Genomic DNA, 18,391 nt, shown 5'->3' on the forward strand with positions numbered 1-18,391 from the left:
TATATCTTAATTATATTTATTCATAGAAAATATTTTAAAAATAGGTGTTAGAATCTAAATTCTATGAATATAATATTTTTTAAATACTATAAAGATGAATTTCTTAACTATTTAGTTATTAATTTATAATTTTAAAATAACATGACTATTTGTTATAGTATAAAAAAATAAAGTATATAAATAAGATTGGCGCTCGCTTTCTTAATAACTAATATGAAAAATGCTCTTCTTAACATCTTTGCATTTTATTATTTCCTGTTGAACTTCTAAAGGGTAATTTTGCCTTAACATATATTATTTTAGTAGCTATTTGTGAAAATTAGTATAAAAACGGAATATATCAACAATCAACAATTATCTCGATACACATAAAATAGTAAATTTTATTTAAAATAAGCTACTAAAATATTTGAACTAAATACTTTTTTAAGCTTGATAATATATGAGCTAAACCGAAATTAAAACTCAGCTAGTCAGCTTGACTTAAGCTTTCTAAATAGAAGCATTAAAATAAAACATGGACCAAAATGTATATTAGAGAAAACCTCAAGATATTTTAGTAATTATCTCAAAATTTAAGACGCTAAATTGTCTTCTTATTAATCCATGGAGGAGGAGTTGAGCAACGGAATTCCACGCTCCACCGCTGGACAGCGGAGAAAGTTTTCTTCAATTTTAGAGTATCATATATTATTATACAGAGTCAAAGGAAGAAAAAGCACAAGATAAACCCATATCATATAGACATTTGCGTTGCTTGATCTACAAACCAACCTCTTCTTTTCCTCGAATTTGATACAGAGAAAACGATATCAAGCAAAAATGCACGATTTCTGCTTAACGATCCCATACGGGTTAATTCTTATAGTGGGAGGAGTTATTGGGTATCTAAAGAGAGGGAGCATGGCTTCTTTGGGTGGAGGAGTGGGTACTGGATTGCTTCTTCTTTTAGCTGGGTATTTGAGTCTCAAAGCTTTTGGAAAAAGAAAAAATTCTTATCTTGCTTTAGCCATTGAAACCGGTACTTTGGTATTTTCTTGCTTAATTTTCCTGTTCTCTTTGGTCTAAAGCCTAAATCTTAGATCTTGGTCGTACTTAGGTTTCTTGATATTGTTTTATTTCTCATATTGTGTTGTCACTGTAATTGTCCCTTCAATTTCACATAAAAATCTGTATATGCACTGAATTTTGTGAGTGTTTCTGGAACAGTTTGTGCAGCAGTGCTGACATTTGTGATGGGACAGCGTTATATGCAAACCTCTAAGATTATGCCTGCTGGTATTGTTGGAGGGATAAGGTAAGATCAATCATAATGTTGCTCATTGTCTGCTATGACCATCATAATACTGCTGAATAGGTAATTAGGCATAAAAATTTCAGACTATCACATTATCATTCATATACATAGTTCTCTTCTGGTTGCAACTATTTTTGTGATTGATAACCACTTTAAAACATTTGAATTGGTAATTTTATTGTTTTCTGGATAAGCAAAATGGTAGAATGGCATTAGTGAAACCTGTTGACTTGTGTTAGTTCCACATACAGCTTCTGCTTAAGGGATTCTTAAGGTTCTCACAGAATCTCCTTAGCACTAATGTCTCATCTGTCTGTCAAACCCGAAAAACCTGAGTCACAAATGTCAAAATGAAGGCGTGATAATATTATCAATTATCATGCTGAATAAATGATATCGTTTGATTTATTCCTTCATTTTCTAATCAGCTAAAAGATCAAATATGATTCATAAATAGGTGAAACATGGAAATTAATATTATTAAGAAAACTTTTCAGTATTTGGTTCTACTCCTAATGATACTTCAACTAGGATTCACAAACTTTTGTTTGTGGCTAGCAGTTTAGCTCGCATACAAGAACATTCTCTTGTCTGTCTTTCAGTATCATTTCTCTTGCATGTACTGCCCTTTTCGCTTCTTTCTGTTAATGATATTTTATATTATCATGTCGCTTTGCATTACCTTTTATCCTGTGAACCTTCTCATCGATATCCTTGAAGACGTAGTTGTTAGGCAGCAAGCTCGGTTGTCACTAGAGACAAACTCATACTGCTTTCAGTGTCTTTTCTTTTGTATGCTATTGCCCTTTTATTTTTATAGTTTTTCCCTTGTTGCTATGATTTGTGATGTGTAATTGGATTATGTCAATTTTATTAGCTGTTATCTTGTACACCTTTGATTTTGAAGACTTATATAGAAGGTTTTTCACCATCTCTTTGTTTAGAAGAGTACCTGAGAGCTTTATAAATGGTTAAATATTTTCCTTTTTGGCTCAAACAGTTGTTTCAAATTTTATGAGTTTTTAAGCTTATCACTATGGTTTCTTGCAGTGCTCTCATGACTGGGTTTTATCTGTTCAAAATTGCAACCAGTGGCAACCACATTCCTGCCAAGGCTGAGTGACGGCATTGAGGTTTGTATGCCACTAATGTGATCAGATGAATTGAGAAATGAAACTCAGATGTTTGTTTTAGAAGTTGTTAATTAATTTGACAAATCTGTACTAGCATGTTGTGTTCTTACATGTTCTTTGTATGAAATCAATACGTTGCTCGTTATTGAAAGTTAAATCAAAGTGGAAAACCTGTTTCTCGCCGTAGTCGTGTTCTGTTCCACGTTATGCTTAGCACTTTCCCTTCTCTTTTTCACATTTTCCTATTGAAACTGTCAACTAGCAAGTGAAATGCGAAAAGGTGATAATCAAACCATTTTTACATGCAAATGTACCACTCGAGTTAATCTAAGATGATCATTGCAGGAAATCCTGTAGTTTTGAAATGTAATATCCTCTTGTAATCAGCAGTTGCATTTATATATACACACGCATTTATGTATACATACCTGAAAGTCTCTATATCGGTGCTCTGTTTTAGCTTCAGTCTGATCCAAGAAGAACAATTGCAAAACTGAAGCAAGAAAAAATAAAACATTTGCTAAGAAAATGAAAACATCCATATTTTTATATACATGCATAATAAAATATGCATGAAATTCAAAGAGTTTTCATAACTCTTTTAACTTTTCTTAACTCTTTACTCTTAGTTCCAATAAATAATTGACCATTAAATTGTGGTTGATGAAGAAGATGAACAGTTGCCATGAGCTTAAGCTATTACTTTAGTTGTAAGAGAGAGCCATCTCTATTTTGAGAGCTCAGTTAGTTATATATTAGATAGATCACTTGCTTGATGTTTCGGGTTTAATATGTAGTAATTTTTTAATCTATTATTATCTATTAACATTTAAATATCATGATCTATGACGTGATTTATATGAATCAAAGGTCTGTTATAACCAAAAAAAAAAAAAAGAAAAAAAGATGAAGAACATAAAAAAAATAAAAAATAATATAAACCTCCGGAAATAATTAGTGAATGATTTGTGTGGAATAAAGGGGAAAGGGTGTGTGTATTTACAGGGATGTCCTTCGAAAACGATTGTATTTTTTTTTGCAAAAGATGACATAAAATATGAAATTAGGTAATACACAGTTTAAAGCATGAAATGGCAATAAAGTCATTTAAAATTTATTTTGTATTTTTGGCAACACGGAAGGCGCAGGCATAATTGTCCATAAAAAGGACCCTTCGCGTGTAGTGGCATCTGCTAGTAATTCTGCAGCGTCCGGAGAGTGTTGAAGTCATTTCCGCGCGTCTATTTCACGTGTGAAAAGAGCAAAACGTCCCCGACATACGACGTCGTTTTCGGAGGCAGTTCTGGGCGAGATGGAGGATGCAGCAGTAATTCAAGACTTCCAATTAATTTTCATTTACTACTGCACAGCAATTGAATGCTGTATCCAGATGTAAACAAAAAGATAGTGGCACTCCTTTGCAAACGGAATTTCACAACTTCAGCATTGATTTGAAGTTATTGTTCATAAGCTTCTTTTTTTTTTTTTTTGCCTCTTATCGTTATACTATTGATTAGATATTCCTGATTCGCATTAGGATAATCCTCTTCTTCCTAAGTTCAGGTATGACTAGTAATTGGATTCTAGATATCTAAAACTTGGAGCTCAATTCACCTTCCAGCAACAAATTTTCCATTTTTGACCTGACTCATATGACAGTGTGAAAAAGAAAAATGACAAAAGTGAAAATAGAATGGCATCTGGCCTTGAGATGCCAGTAACATAAAAGACATGCTAAACATGAGTCCTCAATTCTTTATTCAGCTACAACTTTCTCTCCTGCAGTTCCTAATTAAGAAAGATTATGGTATATTTTCATCCTAAACAAGACAGATTCCAGTTCAAAATCCAACAAAAAGATTGTGTCGCTTTCTCATGTCAACTCCTCCTCACCCTTTAACAATATTAAAGTCCTTGGCATAGCATCCCTGCCACTCGCTCACTCACAGGCCTAAGAAAGCGGAAAGAAAAATGAATACCCTCTTCATCATTTTTATCTTCCTTATTCCCATCTGCCTTCTTCTTACAAGGAGAAGAAGAAGAAGAAGATTACCAAAGGAGCTTCCTCCAGGGTCACTAGGAATACCAATAATAGGTCAAAGCCTTAGCCTTCTCCAAAACATGAGAGCTAATACTGCTGAAAAATGGCTTGAAGAAAGAATCAAACGATACGGTCCTATATCAAAGCTAAGTCTTTTTGGGAAACCAACTGTGTTCATATATGGTCAGGCCGCAAACAAGTTTGTGTTCACTAGTGATAGTAGCACACTGGCCAATGGTCAGACACAGTCTGTTAAGATGATTCTGGGTGATCGATGCTTGCTGGAGCTTAGTGGTGAAGATCATAGGCGTGTTAGAGATGCTCTTATGTCCTTTTTGAAGCCTGAATCTTTGAAGCAGTATGTTGGGAAAATGGATGAAGAAGTCAGGTTGCACATTCAGAGCTACTGGCAAGGCAAGCAGGAGGTCAAGGTATGCTAATTAAGCAGTTGATTACATATCTGATGAGTACAACTAATCGTCTAAGGGTAACAATAAGGTTGCTCTTTTTGTGACTCGAAGATTTGATTTGAATCACAGAAACTAGTTTAGGAAACATTGCATACTATCGATTCCCAATTCTCATAAAGCAGGGAAAGCTTGTGCACTGGAAACATCATTTTTCATAGAAACATTCTTGTAATACATAAGTGTGAACTTTCTTCTGTTTTTTTCTTTTTTGATAAAAACTTTCTTCTGTTAATCAAGACTTTTTTTGGTTAGTTTAACATGCGCTAGAAACTAGGACCTCAATACATGATGAATTGTTTGCCCCCGATGAAGACATTTTCAATTGAAGCATCTTGAATTCTTTTCAGGTATTACCCTTAATGAAGACACTCACATTCAATATAATATGCTCTCTTCTATTTGGGATTGAACGAGGAACTCGAAGAGATTATTTTGTGGATAGGTTCCAAGAAATGATATCAGGAATGTGGTCAATCCCAGTAAACTTACCCTTCACACGTTATAACCGCAGCCTCAAGGCAAGCACAAGCGTGCGAAACATGTTGAAGGACCTCATTAGAGAAAAGAGAATGGAGCTTGAGCAAAAATGTGCTAATACTCGTCAGGATCTCATCACTTGGTTGATTAGCATCTGCAATCAGAACAACAATGCAGCAATAACTGAGAAGGAGATTCTGGACAACGTTATGCTTGTTATGACTGCAGGACATGACACTTCATCTATTCTGCTTACTTTCCTTGTGCGGCTTTTAGCTAATGAACCTACTATTCATGCAGCCGTTCTTCAAGGTATATATCTAAAATATACTCCTCCTAGCTAGCTCTGACTAGTAATTCTAATCTAGTCCTCCATAGTGTATATAGGGCCATGTTTGACACCATTTAGATGCATTTATAGAGAGTCTAATGCAGATTTTGAAAGGGTAATGGGGCTGCCAGGATTTCAGTTCCTGACCTCTTGCACTACAAGGCAGTCACTCCGTCACTGGTGACTGGACCACTAGCCCAATGATGTGTTAATTCTATTTGATTACAGGAAACCAAAATCATCATGAGATTGAAAATATACTTGGTTATAAAATTCATGAGACTTGCTCTTAAATTAGTCCAAAGTTCGTAAAATTCTTTCCCAGAAGGGACTAAAATGCATTACTCTGTGAACTTGGTTGCAGAACAGGAAGAAATAGCTAAGAGCAAGAGCAGTGGAGAGTTCTTAACCTGGGAAGATCTTGGCAGGATGAAGTACACATGGAGAGTGGCACTGGAGACGATGAGATTATTCCCTCCCATCTTTGGTGGTTTCAGGAAAACAGTAAAAGATATAGAGTATGATGGGTACCTTATACCTAAAGGGTGGCAGGTAAGTGAAAACCTTCATCTTCTCCCTCTTTCGTTCCCATTCCAAATTAAATCGTCTATAGACATTGAACTGATAAGCCTTTCTGTGTGTCTCTAGATATTTTGGGTCTCGTGCATGACTCAAATGGATGATGACATATTCCAGGAGCCACGGAGGTTTGATCCTGCAAGATTTGAGAACCCATCTTCAGTTCCACCCTATTGCTATGTTCCATTCGGAGGGGGGCCTCGGATATGTCCAGGATATGAGTTTGCAAGGATTGAAACTCTTGTTACCATCCATTACCTGGTCACTCAATTTACATGGAAGTTGAATGCTGATAACTTCTTCAGAAGAGATCCAATGCCAGTTCCAACAAAAGGATTGCCCATCAAAATCTCACCAAGGAAACAAATGTTGTAAATATTACAACTCTCCTAATTTATGGGTCTGGCAGTGGTGTCCATTGCAAACTAGCAAGAAAATGCTGAAATATTCTGCATCTTGATGACCAAACAATGTATTATGCTTTTTACATATAGACTGCAATTACTTATTGCCTGCAAGCATTTTTCCTGATAGGGTGGCTTTCATATTCAAGCTTTGCAAGAATCTAACAATGGTGTTAGAGTATTTTTAATACACTATTTAACTCTTTATTTTAAAGGATCATATCCAACGGCAATAATCAGAAATTTTAATCAATCCGAGCTAAATTATAAATATATTCTTATAATAACAATTATTAAATTACCCTAAGCCAAAATTGTATTTTTTTAGTTATATTTTCCTTAAATTATTTCCGACAGAGTTAAAGACAAATAATTTTTTTCCCCTAAACAACCCTGGCCTACAGCCCACCCCAGCCACAAAGTAGTTCTATCCTTGGTCGGATTATAAAATAATACTTTAATATATTTTTTATTCTTTAAATATAAAATAAAAAATTAATTTAACTCTCTAATTATAAAAAACGAAATTTTACTCTCTAATTATAGAAAAAAAAAATTAATTATAAAAAATTCATTAGACTTAGATAAAATATTTTACTTTTTATTTTTAAATATTTTTTAAAATATTTTTCTATTATAGTAATTACACTCTTTAAAATAAAAATTAACATCCCATTTTGAAGAAATAACATCCCGGATGCTCGGACACATGTAGCATTAGCTTGCTAAGTTAAACTCCAAAATCCCACATGACCAAATGTAATCTCCAGAACTACAAGAAAAGAATCTGATAAATGGAAATTTTGGAAGCACAAGTTACTTAACATCTTCAGCAGGCCAACTATTCGACTAACTATATACACTATACAGCTATTTTCTAACAAACTCTTTCTACTGTATCCTTTCCATATCTACAAACATTGGGGGCCTCTCCGTGTGGCAGCTTCTGTGTTGTATCAATGAACACAGAAGTGTATCACGAGAACATCCAGGTTTACATCAGCCATGATCTCATAACTTCAAGACAGTGAAGCTGTTTAGCAGTTCCGTGGCCTAGAGTATTTTGGGGGCAACGACGGACACATTTCGTTCATATGAGGATAAGGATCCATGGTATTATATCCTGGTAGCTCCATTCGATACTTGCCTTTGATCTGACAAAAAGGGAGCTTCACATCGTCCCCATCATTGCACCACTTTGGAAGACGACTCGAGTCATTTTCAAAGAACCTGAGAGCATAGGCGTCTTTAATCTGCAGTATCAGCCATAAAGATTTCACTTGTCATATAAACTAGGTTGAAGGAATTCAGATATTGATATAAGAGCAAAGGTAAACATGACTGCTGAACATTTAAATTTCCCTAGAAAGTGGTGCTTGGGTTATTTTAACCCAAATTTAGGACAGAATGTTCATCATCAAGCAAACAAGTAGACAATTGTGACCATTATACTATTGTATTCACACAAGTTTTACTTCATGAAAAACATAAGAGCTAGGTTATCTATCATACATGTGCTTTCCATTATCTTTAACTCACAAAGGAGACAATTATTGCGGGTGCTGAGGTTAGCACATTACCTAAATGGAAATGAAATCTAGAAACCATATTCAATAATTACAATGCACAAAGAAAAAGTAAAACTGTTTTTGATGTCTTCTTCTGTTTCTTTTATGTACTATATTATTAAAAGCACCAAGGTGGAACTCATGCATGTGGCGAAGGGTATATGACATGCATTTACAGGACCAAAGCAATCAAACAAAACAAAATGCCATTTATATATTCAGATAAAAATAAGAATACAATTTTTGAAAGACTACCGTGAACTCAGTCACTTGTATAGAGCTTGCAATTGGATCAAAGAGTCCTGCTTCCTTGTACATTGCCAGAACAAAAGCAATACATGAGGTCGACTTCCCATCCGTGTATAGCCAATCATCCTGTTCAGGAACTGATAACAGCTCACCAAAGGATGACCCGCGCTTTTCAACTTCTACTAAGATATCAGGAAGGCCAAGGCCCTGAATGAAGCAGAAATATTAAATCAGATGTTAAAAGAATTCAATATAGTGATATAAAACCACCAAGAAAAGATATTTATTAAAGAAAAAGAACACATGAATGCACAGTTGATCGATTAATCAAACATTCCAGAACTAGAGGATCTTCTGATCATTTTGACTTCCTATAAAGTGCAGCTTCGTGATACCATATGGATATGGCTGGAGAAATACTGCTGAGCGCAGTAGACAGTCAGATGGCACCAGTGACAAATTCCTCAGAATAAGCAAGAAGGAGGGGGGAATTTTTGAACTGACTAAAATACCCTTAAAATTAATCAATAATTACTAACTTTATTCTATCTTAATTCTATATCTAATTAATTTATTCCTAATCCTAATAGAATTAATTAGTGATTAATCTATTTCAATCCTAATACTATCATAATATTATATACATTCATAATCCTATAACAAATTGATGAATTACTATATATACACCTATGATGGAGTTCAAATAACTTAATACAAATTTTTGCAAAAATCGAGAACAAGAAATCGAAAGAAAAGGTATGACACTTATAATTTTATTTTTTTGATATATTAATTCATGTATGTTATATTTATTGCAAGTGATTTACTTCTGATGTTAATCATCTTTCCCTATGTGGAAAACAATCCAGCTGAATTGTTAGGCATATCAAAAGTTTCTTCGACAGAACTGGATAAGACAAGTAGGAAAAGAAGTTAAAATACCTGAGTTCCAAGTCGCTTGTTCAATGCTTCATTCCACATGTTAGCAGCATATGCAGGTTGTATTTGACTCCAAACTGTCATAACAGATGCAACCTGTAAGAATACAGCCAATAGTAAGCACTTGAGAATACCGGAAAACTCTAAATTGCATACAGGAAAGCTGTTGACTCCAGCAAGGAACACTTTTGAGAAACTTATCAAATTTTCTTTTGACTGGAGGCATATATTTAATTTCTCACAAATTGGTATTCTCACAACATTCAGGTGCATTTTGATACAAGATCCACATATCTGGGAAAGGGCAAAATTCACATCTGAAGGCATTGAAGAAAGGATGTTTCTCCATTGCAAAAATTCAATGAAATTTTCCTATGCAAGTTTCTTGTACGTCACCAGATATAGCTCACACGTTATGTTAATAGTTTATCTTTGCAACTATAGCTGGCAGATCAGTAAGCTAAAATGAATATTGTTTCACCAAGAAAATGGCATCACTCCACATGCTTTCCTCATAAGGAACATCATGAAATTAACAAATACAACAGAAACAACAATGCAAAAGCAAATTACCTAGTCAAATTTACAAGATGAAATATACATAGAAATGCAGACATGTATATATGCGTTTAGCCAATCTTACAGCAAAAGTTCTATCATCTAATATTTGAGTATCTGATATCAACATAATCCAGATGATGGTTAAACATTAACAAACAGAGACCTGGAACCTGATTCTGCGATGACCTGACAAATACAAGGTAGAAACAACAAAGAAAACATAATAGCAAGAATCAAGCTGGAAACACGACCAGAAAACAGTATATCAAGAATGGATAAATATCAATACCAGGTGAGCATCCAAGGGGGGTGGATAATTCTTGTCTATAGTGTCTATCCAGCTAAATATCATGTTATGGTATCCATAAGGTTGGCCATTCATGCTTAGCGCATAATCCCATGCAGCAGTCTCATTAAACTTGGCTTGCATATCAGGATGCAGAGGAAGCAGCGCAATATGCGGATTAGAGTCATCCTTAGTCAGCTCAAAATCCCACCATTCATCCCATGGCAATACAGCAATAATATCTTCTCCCTACAACAAAATAAGTGAGGTACCACTTCATCAATTATGGCCTGATCCAAATTCACAGTTACTGACAAACAGATAAACCCCTATAGTTACTATCTAATCTCAGTAAACCAAGTTCACAAGGATTCCAGAAGGGCGTAGATTAAGTTTTAGTTGACGTTTAACATGGGCTGTCCGAGGAAAAAAATAAAAGATTAAAGAAATTCTCCTGATGAGGACATAAAACGCCATCTTAGATATGTTGTTTCTACATGACTAATAAAAGCTTCCTTTTGCTCCATCATTTGGATGAGAATGTCATACAATGATCCTGAGTAGGATAAGAAATGTCAGCCAAAGAGAGGGAGAGAATATAAAATTGTACATTGAATGAATGTACTAAATATTGGGTGGAGAGGAAATTTGGAATTGGGCAGTGGTACAGACAGGGATATCATTATTTTATTGAGACGACCATAAAATTGATTAACATAATAGACCTGAAAGGTCTTGGGATTACGGTTGGGAGCTATTTTAATAGCTCTGGCAGTCGCACACACGTATATAAATTATTTGAAGAAATATATGTAAATCTTTTAAACCAGAGTAAATGAAAAGGAAAATTCCACTAAGGGTGACTATACAGGGGAAGCAACAGTTGAAGTTTCAATCTAACAATGTACTACATTATACCCATCTAAGCAAGCTTTAAGTTTTACCTGTTCATTCTCATGTCCTGATTCACCGACCCACAGTTTTCCTTCAGAATCCCTTAAGCAAACAGCAGTATGACCAGCATAAGCTCCACTGACCCACTTCTCCAAAGTCTCAAAACCACCCCACCTTCCACGAATTTTTGATATTGCAAGGAAATCCCCAGAGTGTATATCATCAGTAGTGATGTTGGTAACCCAGGGCTGGGGACGTTCTTCAAAGGTAGCCCCCATGTGCTTCTCGAGGAATCCAATGTTGGAATTCTCTCCCCATCCAGTATTTGTAAACAGAGGGAAGACATCCCACAGTGCTTGAAGTGTCCCCAGCATGCCTGCTTGCATGAGGAAAATGGAAACTCCCCTATTTTTTACCTGATTTCATTTAAAATGAGATCACATATGCAACTCAATCTTGCATAAAAAAAACTAAAAACTGTAGCAAGTCCTGATTGCCCAAAGTAAAAACTTACGTATTCATACTCAGCTTTCCCTTCCCACTCTTTAAATTCAAGTGTATGCTCCCGAGAAAGAAAATAGTAATCCCAGGTAACACGGTATGGAGTTGCAAAGACATAAAGATCCATGCATGTCCAGCTATGGGCGTTGCTAATCTGGACAAGATTTTACAAACATTTGAAGTCATTTTAAGCCCAGGAACTACAACAGCCACCATTTTCAGGTGAAAATTCACAGAGCAAGGTAAAAGAAGCAAAAATCCAAAGTACAAGAAAACAAGCTAATGAACAGCAGCAAAATTATATCCATGAAGACCTTCAATGGTCGATAATGTTAATGGACCTCTTCACTGGTGAGAAAGAAAAAGATCCTCAAAGCTCATGCACCAAGACAATAACATTAGAATAAATAAATAAACAAATTAGAGAAACTGGAAGACCTAAAAAGTCAAAATTCTTAAATAACTGCATATAGGAAACTCAGCTGTTCTGGCAATGTTCTGTAACCTAATACCAAGGCATTCAAATTAATGCAAAACCAGATATAGCAACATTTTTTCCCTACTCTCTTAACAAGCACATGCAGGTTTACATAAGCACCTAGCATTGAGGTACAAAACCAAATGTCTTTCAGAAAACAAATTCTGAAACACCAAGAACTGAGGACACAAGGTTCGAATTGCTACTCTAAGGACCAAAAGTTCCCTGTGCCAGAGTTCAAACCAAAACCTCCAATGAAATTTGCATAAGCACAAAGTCAGTAGCAAGCTTCAGAACTTTTAGTAGTATCATCTAAAATCAAACCAAAAAGGTAAAATTACAATTCCAATTGCACAAGTCCTTGCCAAAAATAGAGAACGGAAAACAAAAAACAGGACAAAGTTAATACAATACTCCAGGCCCACCAAACCAAATAAGATGCTTTCACAGCCAACCCACCAAAAGAAAGCTTATAGAAAATGCAATTTGCCACTAAAATAAAAATTATGCAGTGCCCAGTTACGAATCACTCTGAATCAACAAAGCAAACGTGGTTCAAAGTAAAATTGCAAATTAGATAAAACACAAAGTTAGGCAAAATGCAAAAACCTCAAAACGAGATTCTCTTACAAGAAAAGCAACTGAGAACAAGAAAAACAATTATATAATATTCCAAGATTAATATAGAAAACAAATTCAAATCAAGCAAAACCCAGATACCAAATCCTCTAAGATTCAAGAAAGCCAACTAAAATCAGACAAAACAATCACAACTCGAACCAAAAAAAAAAAAGACTTCGTTTACACTCTGATAAAAACCCAATAACCTTCGATTCATCAGTAAACCATTCAACCCTCAAAATTTCTAAGGAACCCAATGAAACCCAAAAAAAAAAAAAAAAACCCATTTCTTTTTACCTTGATATGAAGTGTTCCACCACCAAACTGACTACCAGTCTTGTTATGAAATTCCATCCAAGCAGTGTTCTTGTAAAAGCAAGCACCTTTCCATTCGGCTGTGTTGTTTAAAGAATTTGCAGCACCAACAAACGTAGGCAAAAGGTCAACAGCGCTGTTTAAACGGTTAAGAATTGGCCAAGAAACCTGCCTAGGCAATAAGGGCAGCAAATCTTGTGGGTGAAATGGTACTTCCACTGCTGATATTGCAGCAAAAATTGAAAAAGAGAAAGAGATTATGAGTATTATTGTTAAAGACAAAGATGGTGCCATAGTTGATTGTAGAAGAAGAGAATAGAGGCTGTAGCTAAAAAGGAAAGAAAGTTAAAAATAATTGGAACTCTATCGTTCTCTATCTTCCATTTTTTATAGGCATGCGTTGGCTGTCACTTTCTTGATCTTTTGATCATGTGAAGAAGAAAAGAAAACTTCTGTCACTAAGCTATTGTATCTTTATTACTATTCTTGGATATATGGTAATTGCATATTTCTTTTTGTTTTCTTTCATTGAACACGTACTATTATCATGTTTATTTCTACTTTTGTTTCCATAAAATCTTCCAAAAAGTGAAAAAGAAAAAAAAAAACCTTGCATTTTGGCATTTACATTATATTAGTACCCATTATCTTTATAATATTATACTGTTTGCCTTTGTTTTCAATTCATCATAATTTATATCTCATCTCAAACTCAACTACTTAATGAGAAAATATTTTACGATTCTAAGTTATGGTATCATTAAAAGTTTCAATTTTTATTCTATTTTTCTATGTTAAAATGATCTAATTATTTAAAAAAATAAAATTTAAACTATTTAATTATTTTAGTTAACTTTCTCATTTATAATTATACTCAAATTTAAAATTTATTTTTTAAAATTATTTTCCGCGATGGTTTTTAACTAAAATATTAATATAACATTATCTTAAAACATCAATTGTGATAAACGAAAATTCTTTTTTTTTTTCATCGAATTCTTATAGATAAAAATAAATTCGTGACTACGATTTATTTCTCTTTAGAGAGTGATTTGAATAAATTTTCCTAGCAAATAAACAAAGTTCATCAAAAAGAATAATTAAAAATATCTATAGTGTTTTTATTTTTGAATATTTCAAAGAAAAGTTCATTTTTGGTATTGATAAAATTGAAGAAAATAAGAAAAAATAGTAGTAAAGAAAATAAAATGGAGAAGAAATAGAATTTTATTTAAAAGGGTGTCTCAGAAAATTAAATAGCTGAATCACTAAATCTTTGATTTTGTAATCTCAATTTTATTATTATTATTATTATTATTATTATTATTATTATTATTATTTTGTTTGAAAGTCTATCCAAGAGATTGATAGAGAAAGAGTGTAAGATACCTTCATATTCTGTTTCTTGTAATATATATATATGTATATGTGAGATAGGGTTAGGATCTTGAGAGTAGATGCTTTTAAGCATGAAATGAATATCCAAGTCTGTCTCCATTATGATGCAAATCACACTCTTGCCCTGGACCCATATGCCTCTTTTTCTGAAAGAACCATTGATTTCTTTTTTAATTTTCTGAATGTGCATGGGTCATTATTGATTATTGTTTCTTGTTTACTTAGAATTTCCCTTCTGCTCAAAAAAAGAAAGGGATCTCTCTGATACATCTCTTATGGGTATTGACTCATTATATCATCTTTCAAAACAGAATTATATATTAATTAACAACAATGTCAACTTTTATTGCAACAAATTCAGGATCAAAATATTCCCAAACTTCTATTTAAAGCCATTTAAAAATCCGAATTTTAATTCAATCAAAATGCCTTCTTTATCCGCACTTGCAAAAGATAAGCATTTATCACTAAAATAATATAGTAATTTATTTTTTTTTAATGTATAAACTTCATGTAATTCTAAATATTATATTCATATTTAAATTCTAATTGAAAACTAAATTATTTTCACCATTCTTAAATTTTGAAATTAATATGACTCAATTTTAATTTTTAATTTATAACATTAAACATTCTAATTTAAATTAATTTCAATATTACTAAATTTCTTATCATTAAAATGCAATAGATACATTTGTTAATTAAAAATTATTTATTAATAAATTTATAAAAAAATAAAAATATACATAAAGTGTGATACCAAGAGGAGCCGAGAGCTGTTCATTCTATAATCCTCATGCTGTAAACTCAAGGCAGATGAGTATCCTCAAGCTAAGACCACAAAGAGGCACCTCGCCATGGGGGGTCTTTCTACTCTTTTGGACCTCGATAGCCGAGTTAGCCCTTTTGGATCATAGAAGAAACAGATCGTAGCAACAATTAGTTCATTGTCATTGGATCGAGGAGAAGAGAAGTGAGAAGTTTAGAATGCCATAAGAGAGAGAGAGAGAGTATAGATAAGAGAGAAGCTTGCTTAGAGGAAAACTTGCTTGCCTTTTTATTCAAAATGACTTCTCCTTATATAGAGAGAAGCAATGATACAAGATGACAAAAGGAGACCAAGTGGGAATCCCACTTGCACTCCACTTACAACAATAATTCACAAAAGTAATTCACATGCATAATAGGACAAGGTCCTAATAATGCACTCCACTCACGACTCATAATTCACTCCACTCACAAAAGTAAGTCACATGCATAATAGGAAAAAGTAATAATGGTCGACAGCTTCAATTATTATGTGGAGATAATGCACCGAAAAACTGTCATATCGTTTGTCCAGCACATGTATACGACGTATTTAGAAAATATCGTCATATTGATCATCATCCATTGGCTGGGAATCTTGCATGAGAGCTTCTTTTTATGCACTGGTTAGGCTAGGATCATCCAGTGGGGTCGGAAGAATAGGAAATGAGAAATGTTCAATGGATTGTCCAGTTGACATATGTCCATTGAAGGTGCAGACTAATGGTGTAGAGACTTTAGCTGTCCCTAATTCATTCCTGTATTGCAGGGCCCGCTTTAGTTCTTCTGTGATTGCTGGAGGAGCAAGATGTAAAGGACTATCAAGTGTTCTCCAATAGTGACAGATATTTTGAGTTGCATATGTGTCTTCTGACAGTCGGAGATAAGGCCTGTGCAATATGAAAATGGCATGGTATTTCGAAGCTCTGGAATTGTTGTCTGAGAATAACCGGTGCTCATGAATAAGTTTAAGGAGATCTCTTGTCTATTGATATAGAGTTTTAAACCAAGTAAGGTATCTTCATGGATATGACCCCGAATTTGCTTCATTGTTGAAGAAATGCAAGAGATTCATGATAGGCATTTCAATAGCATGATGGCAGACTGTAGAAAGGCACCATAGGAACCATAACTCACTTTCAAGCTTTGGATGTGCAGGGGATAAGTGATAAATCAGACACCAAGGGTAGTCTGGGAAGAAGAAGTTGGGTTGTATTGGTAGTGAGAGGGTTTGTTGGAAAGTTGCCAAATAGTGAAACATCATGTTTCGGGCAAAGCCAGTGACTTGTTTGGTTGTGAGGTTGTTGGAAAGATTTGGTGGTGAGGGGGGTTGCAGGATGGTTCTTGAGGATGAAGAAGCCATAAAGATTATAGGAAGACTTATGGTTGAGGTGAGAAGGACTATAGGCTGATGTTGTGGTTTAGATAGTCTGGATAAGAAATCTGGTATTAGATTTCTTGTCCCTTTTATATGCTCAACTGTAAAATCATACCTGCTGAACCATGATTTGAGCCGTAAGAGCTGAGGCTCAGGTAAGACCTTCTGGTTGGATTCAAGGATCTTTGGGAAGGAGGAGTTATCCATCCGAACCAGGAAATACTGTCCAATCAAGAAGAATTCAAACTTCTTTATCCCATTTTTTACCGCCAAGATTTCCTTGTAGATCGTGTGATAGTGCTTTTCTGAGAGGGAAAACTAACCCGATGCATAACCACATAATTGTTCCTTGTCGTGGAGCTTTTCTAGGAGGATGGCCCCCCATGCATAATCAGATGCATCAGTTTGAAGAATAAGTTCTCCTGTGGACGGGATTGTGAGAGGTGGCGGATTGTGGGCCAGCTCTTTTAACTTTCTGACAACTGTTGTTTGTTCTGCTCCCCAGGAGGAGGGTCCTTCTTGAGCATCTTTGAGAGGTGGCACGTGTAACTAGACAGGTGTGAAATGGCCTCTCGAACATAGTTCAGGATTCCAAGGAACTGTTAAATTTGTTTCACTGAAAGATTTTCTTCTGGGAAGTGATGAAGTTCCTTCGTCAGATGGGGACCATATGTGTATTGGCCATTCTTGAAATGCATACCGAGAAATTCAATTTCCCATTGGCCAATAGTGCTCTTTTTTTCTGACAGCATGATGCCATATTTCTGAATGATGGCGAGAAACTGTTGTAACAGTTGATGGTGTTCCTCTGCTGTCTCCGAGAATAGAAGAATATCATCGATATAGATCAAAGAAAAGTAAAGGATAGGCCCAAAAATCTCAATCATGGTCTTTTGAAATTGAGATGGGGCCGTCTTGAGCCCAAAGGGCATAACAGTCCACTAGTATTGGGCATTAGGGATACAAAATGCAGTTTTGTATCTTTCTGTGGGCTGGATACCCAGTTGCCAAAAGCCCGCTTTCAGGTCAAATTTGGAATAGTATTAGGCCTTTTGGATATGGACTTTGAGATTTGAGATCCGAGGGAGAGGAAATTTGTTGTCTTGTAGGAAATGGTTTAAGGGCTTATAGTCTATGACAAGTCTCTTTTTTCCTCGAATCTTTTCGGACCGTTACTCCACATAAAAGGCTTGGCAAGCCCATTGTGAAGTTGTGGGTTCAATTAGGCCTTGCTGTAACAGGGTTAAGCATTCTGATCTGGCAAGGGCTAGGTCTGTGGGTGACATTCCCATATGTGTGGCTTTTGTCGGGTTGATGTCTTCATTAAGTTTGAAAGGAAGGCTGATATAGAACTGGGGATTTTTCCACAGAGGAAGAGGGTGTTGAAAATGTGAATGAGATTCTGGACAGAACTGAAGGAATTTTTCTGTGTATGGTAGGAATGGTGGAATTGTATCTGTCACAGAAAACAGATTTGAAGTTTCAGTGTATGGCCGAAACTGTCTCTTGAACTTTATGCCAGTTGGAAGAATTTGGAGCTTTTGAGCTTGATGATAAACATCAAACCCTATCAGGATATCCTTATTTGGAAGATCTGAACCAATGATGTGCGTCCATACAACACAATCAGGAAAGAACTGTATTCCAATCTTCTGTCTTGTGAT

General features: G+C 34.9%; 3 protein-coding genes across 3 annotated transcripts; 2 read left to right on the top strand and 1 right to left on the bottom strand.

Moving 5' to 3' along the window:
• Positions 1-603: 603 nt before the first annotated feature.
• LOC8282917 (protein FATTY ACID EXPORT 5) lies at positions 604-2,616 on the top strand. Its single transcript, XM_002522922.4, has 3 exons — positions 604-1,021; positions 1,210-1,297; positions 2,348-2,616. Exons 1-3 carry the CDS (start codon positions 823-825, stop codon positions 2,418-2,420), a joined length of 360 nt encoding a protein of 119 aa, XP_002522968.1. The 5' UTR covers positions 604-822; the 3' UTR covers positions 2,421-2,616.
• A 291-nt stretch (positions 2,617-2,907) lies between these two features.
• On the top strand, positions 2,908-6,880 carry LOC8282918 (cytochrome P450 716B1). The gene is made up of 4 exons (XM_002522923.4): positions 2,908-4,902; positions 5,289-5,730; positions 6,114-6,301; positions 6,398-6,880. Exons 1-4 carry the CDS (start codon positions 4,402-4,404, stop codon positions 6,701-6,703), a joined length of 1,437 nt encoding a protein of 478 aa, XP_002522969.1. The 5' UTR covers positions 2,908-4,401; the 3' UTR covers positions 6,704-6,880.
• Positions 6,881-7,407: 527 nt separating this feature from the next.
• LOC8282919 lies at positions 7,408-13,607 on the bottom strand. Its single transcript, XM_002522924.4, has 7 exons — positions 13,127-13,607; positions 11,744-11,884; positions 11,280-11,645; positions 10,339-10,584; positions 9,492-9,584; positions 8,556-8,756; positions 7,408-7,985 (listed from the first exon to the last, which is right to left on the bottom strand). Exons 1-7 carry the CDS (start codon positions 13,436-13,438, stop codon positions 7,770-7,772), a joined length of 1,575 nt encoding a protein of 524 aa, XP_002522970.2. The 5' UTR covers positions 13,439-13,607; the 3' UTR covers positions 7,408-7,769.
• Positions 13,608-18,391: the final 4,784 nt, after the last annotated feature.

The sequence above is a fragment of the Ricinus communis genome, chromosome 9 (genome assembly GCF_019578655.1).
Source record: "Ricinus communis isolate WT05 ecotype wild-type chromosome 9, ASM1957865v1, whole genome shotgun sequence".
NCBI lineage: Eukaryota > Viridiplantae > Streptophyta > Magnoliopsida > Malpighiales > Euphorbiaceae > Ricinus > Ricinus communis.